This window comes from Battus philenor, unplaced genomic scaffold, assembly GCF_028537555.1.
Source record: "Battus philenor isolate CCGP_79_NKW_IND1 unplaced genomic scaffold, ilBatPhil1.0.hap1 SCAF_17, whole genome shotgun sequence".
NCBI lineage: Eukaryota > Metazoa > Arthropoda > Insecta > Lepidoptera > Papilionidae > Battus > Battus philenor.
The window spans coordinates 5,436,368-5,450,693 of NW_027181679.1; the positions used below are offsets into that span (position 1 = coordinate 5,436,368).

The 14,326-nt window shown below is 34.8% G+C and overlaps 1 protein-coding gene across 2 annotated transcripts; it reads left to right on the forward strand.

The window, feature by feature from the left end:
• Window positions 1-35: 35 nt before the first annotated feature.
• Window positions 36-11,313, forward strand: Psn (presenilin). 2 transcript variants are annotated; one of them, XM_068762748.1, is made up of 9 exons: window positions 36-330; window positions 1,050-1,270; window positions 3,427-3,636; window positions 4,238-4,458; window positions 5,997-6,095; window positions 7,167-7,274; window positions 9,666-9,866; window positions 10,263-10,375; window positions 11,034-11,313. In XM_068762748.1, exons 1-9 carry the CDS (start codon window positions 178-180, stop codon window positions 11,187-11,189), a joined length of 1,482 nt encoding a protein of 493 aa, XP_068618849.1. In that variant the 5' UTR covers window positions 36-177; the 3' UTR covers window positions 11,190-11,313. The 2 variants fall into 2 exon arrangements, with proteins under 2 accessions (XP_068618849.1, XP_068618850.1); XM_068762749.1 differs by having other exon boundaries at window positions 7,167-7,238.
• The last annotated feature ends 3,013 nt before the right edge of the window (window positions 11,314-14,326 follow it).

Sequence of the window (14,326 nt, forward strand, 5' to 3'; positions counted from 1 at the left end):
CTTTGTATGCTCCTTGACGTTTAATACGTTTAAAAATAGTTTTTCGTTCTGTGATTGATGCTTTCTATCTTAAAGTAAATGTTAATTAATATATTTACGATATATACAGACGTAATAAATCCAGACCCATGGCTATTTTATAAAAGTTTCTAGCATAATGTCTATAACTTTTCATTAATGAGTGACAACAGTAGTGATTCAGAGGCGTCAGCAACAGAGCATACAGCACTAATGGATGGCCATATAGCTGAGGCTCGTCCCGACAGGGAAGTGGCTGAACGAATAGCAAGGAAAAGAAAAACCAAGTCGGAAAGTCAACGCAATTATGGTGTAGGTGGTAACTTCTATGATTGCATTCTATACTTAACTAGTTTAAAATACTTCTATTTTTAACCGTTTCAATTTCGGGAAAATTGCAATTATAATTCCAAATTACGTTTTTGGCTGTATTAATGCTCTCATCAGAAAATCAATTTACTTACATAATGCTTTGCAGCAATTACCTTTTTTCATGGTTTGAAATTAATGTAATCGCCTAGTGTTCTTATAGTTTCATAGTAATCATATTTATTACTTTTATTAAGAACATTCGAGGTTTTGGTATTATAAACATATTATAATTTTCATAATCTAAGTATTAATATACCATTTACACCAACTGCTACAGGTTTAATTTTATATAATATAATGTAAACAATATATTGTATAAAATGTAATTTGTCTTATCTTCACACAAGAATAATACACATACATATCTATATTGAATCAAATTGATTGATAAGCAGAATTGTGTATTGATGTTTTAATACGAAACAAATTTCAATGTATATTGTTTCTTAAAAATCTCAATGTAATTAAAAAAAAATACAATTGATTTGCAATATAAAACCAGAACTTATAGATGTAATTTAAACTTAAAAATTGCAGGCCTGAAAGGTGTGTAATTTTGAATTTATTAACTTACAAATTTTGAAGCACTTGGATATTTCATGCATTTGCGAATGGACAAAAAAATTTTTGGTGAAAGTTAAAATATGTATTAATTTTAGAGTGTGGAGCAAAGGGACGGAGGTGGGTCAGGAGAAAACCGTGAGCCAGGTCCTAGTACCACTAATCCAGGGGTGCAGATGGAATCACAGATTGAAGAGCTGGAGCTGAAATATGGTGCTCGACATGTTATCAAGCTCTTTGTACCTGTCACACTCTGTATGCTTGTTGTTGTGGCAACTATTTCATCAGTCAACTTTTATTCAGTGAAAGATGTTTATTTGTAAGTATTTATTACTTGCTCAGTGAAAAGAAATGTTAAATCTAAAAATTATATTTTCTAAAATATTTTGTTCAAAAATTTTTATCCCAGAAAAATATTCAAGATATATAATTATTTATGAATACTAAAATACAATACAATAAACCATTTGTTGTACAGGCTCTAATCTATCTTTTTATTATGATTATCTAACAACATTTTTTTGCCAATAATATAACTTTTCAATTATTGGTTGATAAATGCATTTAAATAATTATCAGTAGATGAATGCAACTAATAATTTCCAATAAAATAAAGTGTAAAGGAATTTTTATTATGGTGGCCTGGAGATTTGTTACAAATACAACACAAAAATATTTTTATTGGCTTATATGTAGATGACATTTAAATTTGTTTTTCTCCTTTCTGTTTAACACTGGCAAGCAGACCGAGGAGCCTGTTGTAGAGGGCGAAATATAATTGCTAATTTTTTATTTTCATTTAATGCTTATTTCTCTGTATGTGTGTATTTACATAACTATATAATCATATACCATGTCCATTTATGTATGTCATGAGAAGAATGCCTTGCTTTGTTTTAAGCAAGTTGATTTCCACAATCTAGCGGCATACACTCTGTCTATGTTGGCCTTAGTCAAGCCAAACTAATTCTTCGAGGAATACCAGCAGACCCTTGAAGTTGCTGGCGATTTTGGAGGGGCACCTCGGCTATCCGAGATGAGTACCCCTTTAGGGTGCTACAGCCTTACACCCCAGTAGTATGTAAGCAGCAGGTCCTCTCGTCTCGTCTCACGTCGTCTTTCAGGCACGCTCTGTACAAAAGACTGTCCATAACACCTAATGTAAACAGACGCTTGTAAAAAAGACGATGACCCGTTAGGATCCCTGTCACCAAACGCAGTCGGGAACGCGACAGTCGGAGCAGGGCGTTAGGGAGCCGGCAGCTTATGGTAGGCATCGCCTCCTTCGCTTATCGGCACTCCTCATGACTCGTCCATTGCTCAGTGTTTACTCTCAGTAAGCTCTGTTGCAAGAGATCTGGCCATACCTATTGGTTGTGGGATGAGGTGCTCCAGGCGGTATGTGACCATACTGTAGTCCCTCTGGGCCAGCTCATCTGTGGCATTGTTGCCTCTTGAGTAGTTATGACCTTTTATCCACTGTTCATAGTGTGGCTCAGGAATAATAACACTACTCTACTGTCAGAGAAAATTAGAATGGGTCCTGGGGATGGGAGGGACCTTTTACTCCCTTAGCAGTCAGGACAGCGCCCGCATTTATAATACCCACGCAATTAGCTTGAAACTCTGTGCTGTGGTTACCTAGCGATGTTGCTTTGCTGGTGTTCAAGCCCAGAGGGCGTATCCCAGTATTGTTAGCTTTAAAAATATGACTCAACTCATTTATTTAATTTTTATTTCATTGCACCGTTCTGTCCTGACGGAGGTAAGACTGATGTTGTCCATTTATGCCAGGTAGTGCATTGGCCGGATTAAAGCCAACATCAATTCACTGCACATCCTCTACTCTCACATCTGTACACCAATGAAAGAAAGAGACAAATGTTGATACAGCCCAATTTAATTGAAATAAATACTCATATTGCAGTCCCCTGCATTTGCATCCTTTTACTTAAACCTGTGAGAGTACCAAATGCACACATAAAGTACATATGAGTTTGAAAAAGTAAAAGAAATCATGTAAAATAATTAAAATATATGCAAAATCATTAAATAGGTAACTTTCAAAACATTCATCAAAACTTTTCAAATATGATTTCACATATCTAATATATAAAATTCTCGTGTCACGGTGTTCGAACTTGAACTCCTCCGAAACGGCTTGACCGATTTTTACCAAATTTCATATGCGTATTCAGTAGGTCTGAGAATCGGCTACTATCTATTTTCCATACCCCTTAGTGATAAGGGTGATCCACCCCTAAATATTTTTTTTTAATTTCTTGACGAAATTTTTTGTTTTAATTTTTTTATGATACAGCATACAAAAACACATACAACCCTAAATTTTCACCCCTCTATGATCATCCCTTATTTTTTATTTGTAAATTAAAAACATTATTTCTTTGCAAAACAACGTTTGCAGGATCAGCTAGTGTATATATAAACAAATAGTAAATATGACTTTACTTTCAGAGCTTATACACCATTCCATGAAGAGAGTCCACATGCAGTAACAAAAGTATGGAATGCCCTGGCCAACTCTATGATATTACTAAGTGTGATAGTTCTCATGACAGTATTGCTAATTGTTTTATATAAAAAGAGATGCTACAAGATTATCCATGGCTGGCTTATACTGTCATCTCTAATGTTGCTGTTTTTATTCTCTTATTTGTATTTAGAGTAAGTATATATTTTTAAATTGTGGAAGTTATAATAGATTCTGGAATTATGGCAAAAAACATAAAACTTTAAAAGATATAACTTTAGCCAACAAGGTTTATTAGTTAACATTTATTTTATGATATTTATATGTTTACAATTATACCAATCATTTTTTGGCTTACTAAAATCACTATTACCATTATATCTATAAAATACTTGTTAAAGCAATTTATAAATATGCAAACAATCAAATGTACTATGTTCTTTATGGTTGAGTGCCATTTTGCTTGAGGTTGGTTAATATTATAGTTATATCAATAATATATATGTAATGAAGTTGAAATGCAACAAATGTGAATATAAGTTTTATATTAAATTTATATGTTCATTTGTTTGATATTACATTGTTTTTATTTATTTATTATTATTTATTGAAAATGTGTGTATAGCTGAAATGACAAGAATGATGAATGTATTTAACTTCGCACTTAAATTTAGAACAATAAGATTGACATAAATATATGGTATTAACTGAATAAGTTGTTTGTTACAAATAATTAATTTATTATCAGAATGTTATGCATGAACAATATTTTTGATTAAAGCATATGTATTTTAGGGAAGCACTAAGAGCTTATAATGTGCCCATGGATTATATCACTTTAGTTTTTGGTATGTGGAACTTTGGAGTGATGGGAATGATAGTGATACATTGGAAAGGCCCGCTAAGGTTACAACAGGCTTACCTAATCTTCATAGCGGCATTGATGGCTTTAGTATTTATCAAATACCTTCCTGAGTGGACTACATGGGCTGTTCTAGCCGTCATTTCTTTGTGGGGTACGTAGAATTAATAACATTTATGTGATAGCATAGTAATTCCAATTCAATTAATTACATTTTCACATTTTATCCATACTGTTGTTGTCATTCTTATAATTTTGGCTTTAATAAAAAAACACTTATTTTCTGTAAGGTTTCTTGCTTATAATAGGTTGTCAAATATCTCCCTTCCGCCTTTTTGTCTTTTGAATTTCGCGGCTATGTACAAAGCGCTACAGAGCTCGTATCTGGCAATACTATACATAATTGGAAAGGTCTTGACATAACCTACAAAACGACGCTATGCATGATTAGTTTGGATATTGCGTTCAACAGTTATAGACGTGTAAACATGGAGTTCACTAACGCCGAAATTCGCGCTATTTTAAAGTTTTCCTTCGTTAAAGGCAAACCCGCTAGAGAAACGTTCCGTGAGATTAATGGTGTTTTGGGGGATGGTACTCTATCACTTCGAACCGCGGAGAAATTGTTTCGACGATTCAGAGCCGGCGAAAACGACACCATGGATAAGCCAGCCGGCGGAAGACCTGTGACGACAAATACCGATCAAATCATGGACTACATCGAGTTAGACCGGCATATGGCATCTCGTGACATCGCCCAGGAGATGGGAGTTAGTCACCAAACCATTTTAAACCATCTGCAGAAGGCTGGATACAAAAAAAAGCTCGATGTTTGGGTGCCGCATGATTTGACGCAAAAAAACCTTCTGGACCGAATCAACGCCTGCGATATGCTGCTGAAACGGAACGAACTCGACCCATTCTTGAAGCGGATGGTGACTGGCGACGAAAAATGGATCACATACGACAATATCAAGCGAAAACGGTCGTGGTCGAAGGCCGGTGAATCGTCCCAAACAGTGGCCAAGCCGGGATTGACGGCCAGGAAGGTTTTGCTGTGTGTTTGGTGGGATTGGAAGGGAATCATCCACTATGAGCTGCTCCCATATGGCCAGACGCTTAATTCTACCATCTACTGCGAACAACTGGACCGATTGAAGCAGGCGATCGACCAGAAACATCCAGAATTGGCCAACAGGAAGGGTGTAGTGTTCCACCAGGACAACGCCAGACCACACACTTCGTTGATGACTCGTCAGAAGCTACGGGAGCTCGGATGGGAGGTTTTATCACATCCACCATATAGCCCGGACATGGCGCCAAGTGATTACCACCTGTTCCTGTCCACGGCGAACGCCCTTGGTGGTGTAAAGTTGAACTCAAAAGAGGTTTGTGAAAAGTGGCTGTCCGAGTTCTTCGCAAATAAGGAGGGGAGCTTCTACGAGGGAGGTATTATGAAGTTGCCGTCTAGATGGAAACAGATTATCGAACAAAACGGCGCATATTTGAACTAAATCCGATCACTGTAACATTTTTTATAAAGCATTGAATAAAGAGCAAAAAAGCGGTAGGGAGATATTTGACAACCTGTTATAACAGTTTTCTTAGATAATAATGAATATAAAAAATACAAAATAAATGAAATCTTTTTGTTTCAATTTTTAACACTATGCTGTTGATGCATTCTTTCAGATTTAGTTGCTGTATTAACACCACAGGGACCATTAAGGATATTAGTTGAAACTGCTCAAGAAAGAAACGAACCAATCTTTCCTGCACTTATTTATTCATGTGAGTATAAATCGATTGCCTTTCATTACTAAATTGACTTATTTTTAATTAAACATTTTTTTTAATTAAATTTTATTTTTAATAAAAAATTAAAAACTGGATATATGAGACTTCTGTTAAAATGACATACAGAGTTTCCATTCATAGTATAGTAGAATAAAACATAAAAATCTGTTTGTCATGAATAATACATAGTGAGGAATGTCCACTGCCAGTTTGCTAGATGACTTTTGAAAGAATGTTGGAAAATACTGGTTGCAGGCCACTTCTTACTCGGTTCTTATGGGAAAAGTCAGGGGAAAATCTATGTCAGGCAGTCCCATGGCTGAAGTGATAATGATGATGAATAATAATATATTGGTCAGATGAGAAGCTCTAAATATCCAACTGACAAACATCCTTTTGGCATTATTTATTATGATCCACCAGCGACAGTCACCCAATTATTAGTTAAACACGAAAAAAAGTATAAATATATAACAAAATATTTTTTAAAGAAAATAAAAATGTACTAAAATCAGCATTTTATATCATTTGGGTAGGTATCTAAGAAATAGTGATATGCAAATTTATAACTAAAGAAAATAAAATAATCAGGATTAACACATGTTATGAAAAAGTGGAGTTTAAATTAGACCTTAATCACATGATGTCAAAATTTTTAAATATTCAGACTTAAAAGTTCAGGGCACTGAGAGGCCTTTCCCATCGTCTCTTTAATTCAATTCTAGATTATGTCGATAAGTTTCGTTGGCCATTTTAAAGTTGCCATTGTAGTCTGATTACGTTTCGAAAAAAAAAAATAAAGACCGCTATAGTCTGTTGGAGAAAAGAATGCATTAGATCGTCATTTTTCACTAGCCAATGTAACTACTCAAAATTTTCAGTTCAGTCCTAATGAATGATGAACGTTAGAAACAATTTGATTAAACCATTGAACAATAGCGTCAATACGCATTACTTTTTTAAAGCAATTTAATGGTCCGTAATGCTGTCTTTGTTTTTTATACATATTTAAATTCAGAAAATGAAAATTTAGATAGCATAACAAAAGGAATATTTAATTTTTAGCTACGGTGATGTACTGCCTGGCGGCGCCGGTCGTGGCGGTCGGCAGTGCGGACGGCGGCACGAGCGGACAAGGTGAGCAGTGCGAGCTGCGCCCCCTCCACCCGCACGGTGGGTGTCCCCCTCACTACGGTGTGTCCACTTCGGTGTGTGGTTCCACCCTTCTTCGACGTGTGTGTGTCCCTTACTTCTCTGTATGTACCCCTTTGGTGTGTGTGTCCCCATTACTTCAATGTGTTTCCATGTGTCGCTGCTACACGCTTTTAATGGGTTAGCCGTGATCATTTTTGATAGAAGCTATGCTTGGATCTTCCGCTGCTTCTCCCAGTGCTAACAATCTCCAAAGTGGTAATAAGGTTTAGTAAATGGGAATTGTAGTCGGCTAGTGTATAACTGAAGCCGCCAACCCTCGATCATTCGTGATAGTAGCATTACTGGAGTTTCTTCCCTCTCTTCTTCCAGCGCTAATGCATCCTAAGGATGGAGCGTCCGCGTAAATAATCTTATAGCTCAACAGTCTTTCAATCTGGTGAAACTGCAGTATGTAGCAGGTCGGACCAAAGCTTCCCAAGAAGCCCTCATGCTTTGCTTCTTCAAAATAGATTTGCTAAGTGCCCACCCCACTCTCTCGAATCAGTAGAATCTATGTTCTATGGCACTTTGGAAGAAGTGACAGGTCAAATCAAAAGTATGCTTGATATTTTTTACGCTGAATTTATTTTATTGCTACTAATCTATGAAATTATAATCTCGGTATTTTTGATAGTCTTTTTTTATAATGGCGACTTATTTTTATTTTGCTTTAAACAAATTTATTCTTCATTTCGCTGGCCAGAAAGATCATTTTATCTTTACTCTGCAAGTGTTAGTCCCTTGGTGATATAATATAGCTTTTTATTTATAGGTATGTTAATCTGTTTTTTACTATATAAAAAACTAAGTAATCATCATATTTGGCTTGCTAACAATATTGTGCATTTGATCTATGGTCGAAAATTGAGCAGTTTTACCCAAACATTTAGTTGTGTTGTATAAACGTTTTTTTTTTTAATGTAATAAGTATGAACATGCATTTGGATACATATGTAGCAGTAGTCAGAATGTTTTCACTTTTCCAACTTCTATATTGGTTTATGATGGCCGTTGCTATATGTTTTTGCAAGACAGAGTTAGTATGTAGAACAACATCTATTTCCTACACAATGTGGCTATGTCTATTAAATTTATTATTCCTGTTCATTCCTTATTTCGGAGTGTTTTAAAACATCTGTATATCCTGATTTAAGAGGACTTATCGTCTCAAATACCATAAGTGTTGGCGCAAAGGCAAGGATGATTGGAATTTGTGTTTGAAATCTATAGTATTTATGTATCTATGGGCGGGATTTTATAATCTGGTTTACACCTGACCAAAAGATGATACATGCAGTATGTAAATATTCACTGTTTTTAATATTAAGAAGTCCACTCTAAAAGTTGATTCCTATAGAGAGGAAAAGTCAGAGGGGGACAATATTTAGAAAAATAAATTATACAGACTATTCCATGAATTGACGACAAGCAGAAATTTAAAAACATGGTTGATTAAGGTTGGATGTAGTAATAATTTATTAAGCAAATACATATTTTGTCATAATTGCTATTTTTTTTCCAAAATCAGGTGATTTTAGGAAGTCTTTTTGTTTAAAGAGTGACTCCCCAAAACATAAAGTAAAAATATAGAGATGTCAAGATTTGTAGTCAGAGTAATAGAAAGAACATTGTAGGTAAATAAATCGAATGCATCCTATGCATTCAATTTTTTTTAAATTATTTTAAAAATACGTGCCCTATTACAATAACTAATTGTTTTTAGGTTAACTACTTACTAACTACTACCTGTTTTTTAGGGTTCACTAGATTTTTCGGGTAATCTGTATAATGTACGTATCCCTTAATAAGTCGTGCGTTAAGAGATATCCTTTCTACATGAAAGTTGCATAAATAAGTATTGAATAAAGTAGGATAAGGACAAATTTCATGAGTATTCACTTTTAAATTAATATTTTTTTTAATTTATTGTTTCTTTTTCTTTTCTATTTATGAATTTTAAATATTGACTGCTCAACGATGCCAATAAATAAAATGTCTATAACGTAAAAAAGTATATATATATTCGGTCAGAAATATATACTGCATTCTGCTTTATAGATATAATTTTAGGTTGCAACGCGACATATTCAGTTGTCCAGAGCGCGAAGAGTAAAAGCTTGTTGCGCCGCTTAACGTACTTAACTTATATATAGATAGAGAATGCACTGAAAAAAATTGACACTTATCTAAAGTACCCGGCATTGGATTGGGCACGGCACCAGACACGGAAAACGTGAGTGAGGTATACACTAAAGATCGGTTGGGTCCTAAAACTCTTCAATAATATTTCCTTTGTGCCAAATTAAATGTCGGGTACTATACTTACGTTCGTTCCGTTGCAATAGACTTATGTGTTTATTATGAACGAAGGAGTGCGGTCAGAAGGCAGTAGAGCAGATGCCAGAAGAAGAGAAAGCGGTGATGGGGATGGGGACGGTGACGCCGGCTTCGATGCTGCGTGGAGGGCGCGCGGGAATTCGCCCCGCCAGCTGAGGGTTGACAGCACGGCGCCCGCGCATTACACCACGCGACTGGACCGCCCGCGTCCGCCGCCTGAAGCTGAAGAAGAAAGTAAGTCACTGACCTGTCTAAATAAATACTTTCAATAGTCTACGTGGACCCCGGATGTCCACAAGCTTTCTGTAGCATGTAAACTATTTTTAGTGGAATTCTGTGAATGAAAGACCAGTGGCTTTTAAGAGCTATATTAAAAAAAATGTAATTGGTCGAGAAAAAAAATTGGCAGAACTATTTGGAACTTACAGGAGGTACAAAAAAAGTCTAGCAACCTTTGCTCTTGTATTAAGTAACAACGAACCACATATAAAAAAATAAAAATTTTGATTGAAAATGTAGATTTTGATTAACCGCAAAATTAAAATATAACAAATAGTCAAGTGTGGGCATATGCAAATTGAAGGCTATGAACAATCGCTTTAATAATATAAAAATATCTTTTAATTTCAGAGGGCGTTAAACTTGGCTTGGGTGACTTCATTTTTTACAGTGTACTGGTTGGCAAGGCGAGTTCATATGGAGACTGGAATACCACACTTGCCTGTTTTATAGCAATACTTATCGTAAGTTTCTTTTACAAATACAACGACACATATACATAAATATATATATATATATATATATTATCAATTCTAAACAAAATAATATATATTTAATTAGGGCCATATATAGTTATTTATGGTTTTCACCTGAATGTTATATAAAAAATGCGTCAGAATACTTGGCCCAACAAAAAGCATGTATTTTTGACTATGGCATTGTGAAATATTGGAATTTCCTGGTAAGAGCTTACACCATGTGACTATTATTCATTAAAAAAAATAAAAATATTTTGGTGGATACGGTCTCAAGATGACAAAGAAGCCATGGTTGCATTCAAAACCTTTGTAGAGAAAGCCCACTAAAATGAGTCGCCTACTAGTTTTCAATGATAGTACTAGATACAATGATGTATTATATGTGACAATAATTGCCAAAAACCGAAAATTGATAACTTATATATTCTAAAAACTTTCACTGTCACTTATCATGATTAAAATAAATAATCTAACCAAGTCATTTTCGCTTTAGCATACAACCGTTACGAGTTGAACTTAAACATTATATAAGTATCCATGTCAGATAACAAAATTGGATCATAAGCCAAACTCTAAAGAAGCATTATTACAAACGTTTATAGTTTCCTAATATAGTCCTGCTAATGATATAATTTTTTTTCAGGGACTCTGCCTTACCCTACTGCTGCTAGCAATATTCAAAAAAGCTCTGCCTGCGCTTCCGATATCAATAACATTCGGATTGATATTTTATTTTGCCACACGGAGTGTTGTGAAACCATTTGCAGATGCATTGGCAGCAGAACAAGTTTTCATTTAGCTACCGCCTAGCTTGCAACCGCTTAGTTAATGCCAATAACTGATTAAACTAAAACAGATTATATAAAAAAAAACATTAAACTAATTCAAATTCAGAGGATTGATTGCAGACCAATTTCACTTCAAAGGATCAAATCATGTCTCGTCTTACAAATTTTAAAAAGCATCATATAGAATTAACAATGCAATGCTGTGTATTACATCAATTCGTAAGATTTTAAATGTTTGAAATTGTATGGTAGAGAAATATTAAATCTTAAAATCCGATTGCTGGTTACCTCAAAGATAATATGGTCTTTAGCAGAGTTGAAAAATAAGCTATTTTATAATGACGGTATGATTGTTAAATTATCTTGTACCTGTTTTGTAAGTAAATTTAAACAATAAATTTAAGTAACTTATTAAGGAAATTTAGCTTTTAAGTGAAAATGGTCTTCAAGGTGGTCTTGACAAATAAGAATTGTCAGAATTTACATTTGAATAACACTAAAAAGAAATAAACCAATTTCAGTTTATAAATTAACTGAAATAAATTCGTTTTCAATGTATCGTTATAACAACATAAATTATTATACTTTGTAAAATGGTCCATACAAACAGATGCCTAAGATTCAAATGTAAGGAATGTTAGGAAGTAAAGAGATACAAATTAACAGAGATATAGGTATCATAATGTAGAGGTAAAGAAAAAATGACTTAATATTGCAATAAGTATGAATAGACACCAATAGTGTAATGTAAGATAGTGTACATTATTATGTATTGTTATTACAATGTTATGTAGATAGATCACTGCGGATAACTGTGCATTCGAAAGGACATTTGGAGAAAGGAATTACTTTTTCACTTATGTTGTTGGTATCGCAATTGTTAGTATTAATCCAGTTTGTATCTCAGACAGACAAATAATATATCCTGTTTTTGATTTGAGAAGTATTTTATCATGAATGGACAAATGTTAGGCTCCCATAAGATTCAGGGTAGCAGTTGATTGGAAATAATTGAAGACGTTACAGGAGGCCTTTGCTCTAGGTACACCTAAACAGAAAATATTTTAATGTAGCTAAAATCAAAGTTTGGAAATAATGGTGATAATATTATCATGATAGGATCATCAGTCAATCAGTGGACTGCAGAAAGACTGAATTAGAAAAGAAAAGTGTTAAAAGAGAGCTTTTACTAAATTGATTTAGAATCTTTTAGATCTCCCAGGTCTTAATGTTATAAATTTTATTTTTTCAAGTCATTATCCACATAGGAACATTTATAGCAAACAGATGTATATGGAAAAGAATGTCAGAAGAGACTAATTTGACAGAAAAGAAAAAATCAGATTGAAATTCCCCATAAGGATATCCTTTACCTAAAAGCCACGAAGTTTCCAAACGCGCCTTGGTCTGTGAAGAGCCCACAACCAACTCGGATTTTACTGTGGGCCCGCTAGTAGTTCTTTTTGACATGTAATTTTAATTTAAACGTTGATAAGGATTACTGACTATGATTATAATCAATGACTTCAATCTCATGTTCAATTAGAGATAATAAATATAAAGCAGGCCTTGTGACTTTTCTGTTATAGCTACATAAATTGTTTAAAGGTCTTGTGTATATTTTGTCAGTTTCTTTTACCGATAAAAGACATTTGTTTAATTTAAAGTTTATTAATAAATATTTAGCACGTGCTGATACATAAAGCACACGGTTGATGATTCGAGTTACTCGATAGGCTAAATGGCTAAGCGTGGTAGTGTCGGATACAAATTGGATAAATGTAATAAACAATTATGATTAACTTGAAAATAATGTTTACATAAAATACTTAGAGATAAAAATTGGCAATAGTTTATAAAGTAATGCTAGAGTTTGTAGACTTTTGCTAACAGTCATAAAAATAATGACGGTTACAAAAATTGTTAGAGAAAATCTTTGGTAGAATTTATTTAAAGCTAGATTGCTTAATAAAAAACGTAAAATTTTTTGGTATGCGTAAATAGGTTATTTCAAGTACTGTTTACTATTTTCATGTTATGTTCATTACAGTTTTACCTCTACTGATAAGTTGACATTCCATTTAAATTAATTTCATTCGATTATAATATCTAATAATAAAACAATGGAAGGAACTCATTATTTGCAGTTAATTTGTTTGAATAAATCTTTTTAATTATTGAGTGTTTTTTTCATCTAAATTTCCTGTGAACTTTTAATAATCCCTTTATTTAATGTCCGAATTGATGGCATATCTAAGAGAGTCCTGAAAATCCTTCCTCCTCACCTTATACTCCTACTGGTTTCCATCTTCAACTCCCTCATCGCCAGCTGCTCTTTTCCAGACATCGGGAAGGAAGCGGTGGTGATAGGGATTCCGAAGCCAGGTAAACCAAGGCATCGCCCGCTATCCTTTCACTCTATAAGTCTCCTCAAAACTTTGGGGAAACTATACGAACGCAACTTTCTCAAGCGGCTTAAAGACGTCGCTCGTAAACAAAAGCTCCTCCGGACGGAACAGTTTGGATTCCGTAACCAGCACTCGTGCATCCATCAAGCACATAGATTCACAGAATCCATCCTCATCTACTTCGCACCATACAAGCCTAAAGACACAGGCGCTATCTTGTTCGATATCGCTAAGGCCTTCGACAAAGTCTGGCACAACTGTTTATTATATAAACTGTACACACTCGACATGCCGGATAGACTCGTTAAGATCATACGAGCCTTCTTGTCGAAACACACTTTCCGCTATCGAGCGGAAGGCGTCCTCTCCAATCCCCGCCTCATTCGAGCAGGCGTTCCTCAGGGATCTTGACTCTCTTCTCTTTTCACTATTCACTAGCGATATACCAAGAGATAGCAAAGTCCAACTCGCGCTCTTTGCAGACGACATCGCACTCTTCACCACCAGTAGAGCTAAGTAGATGTGATGTGAGCTAGGTAGATATGATGCGAGCTAGGTAGATGTGATGCGAGCTAGGTAGATGTGATGCGAGCTAGGTAGATGTGATGCGAGCTAGGTAGATGTGATGCGAGCTAGATAGATGTGATGCGAGCTAGGTAGATGTGATGCGAGCTGGGTAGATGTGATGCGAGCTAGGTACATGTGATGCGAGCTGGGTAGATGTGATGCGAGCTAGGTAG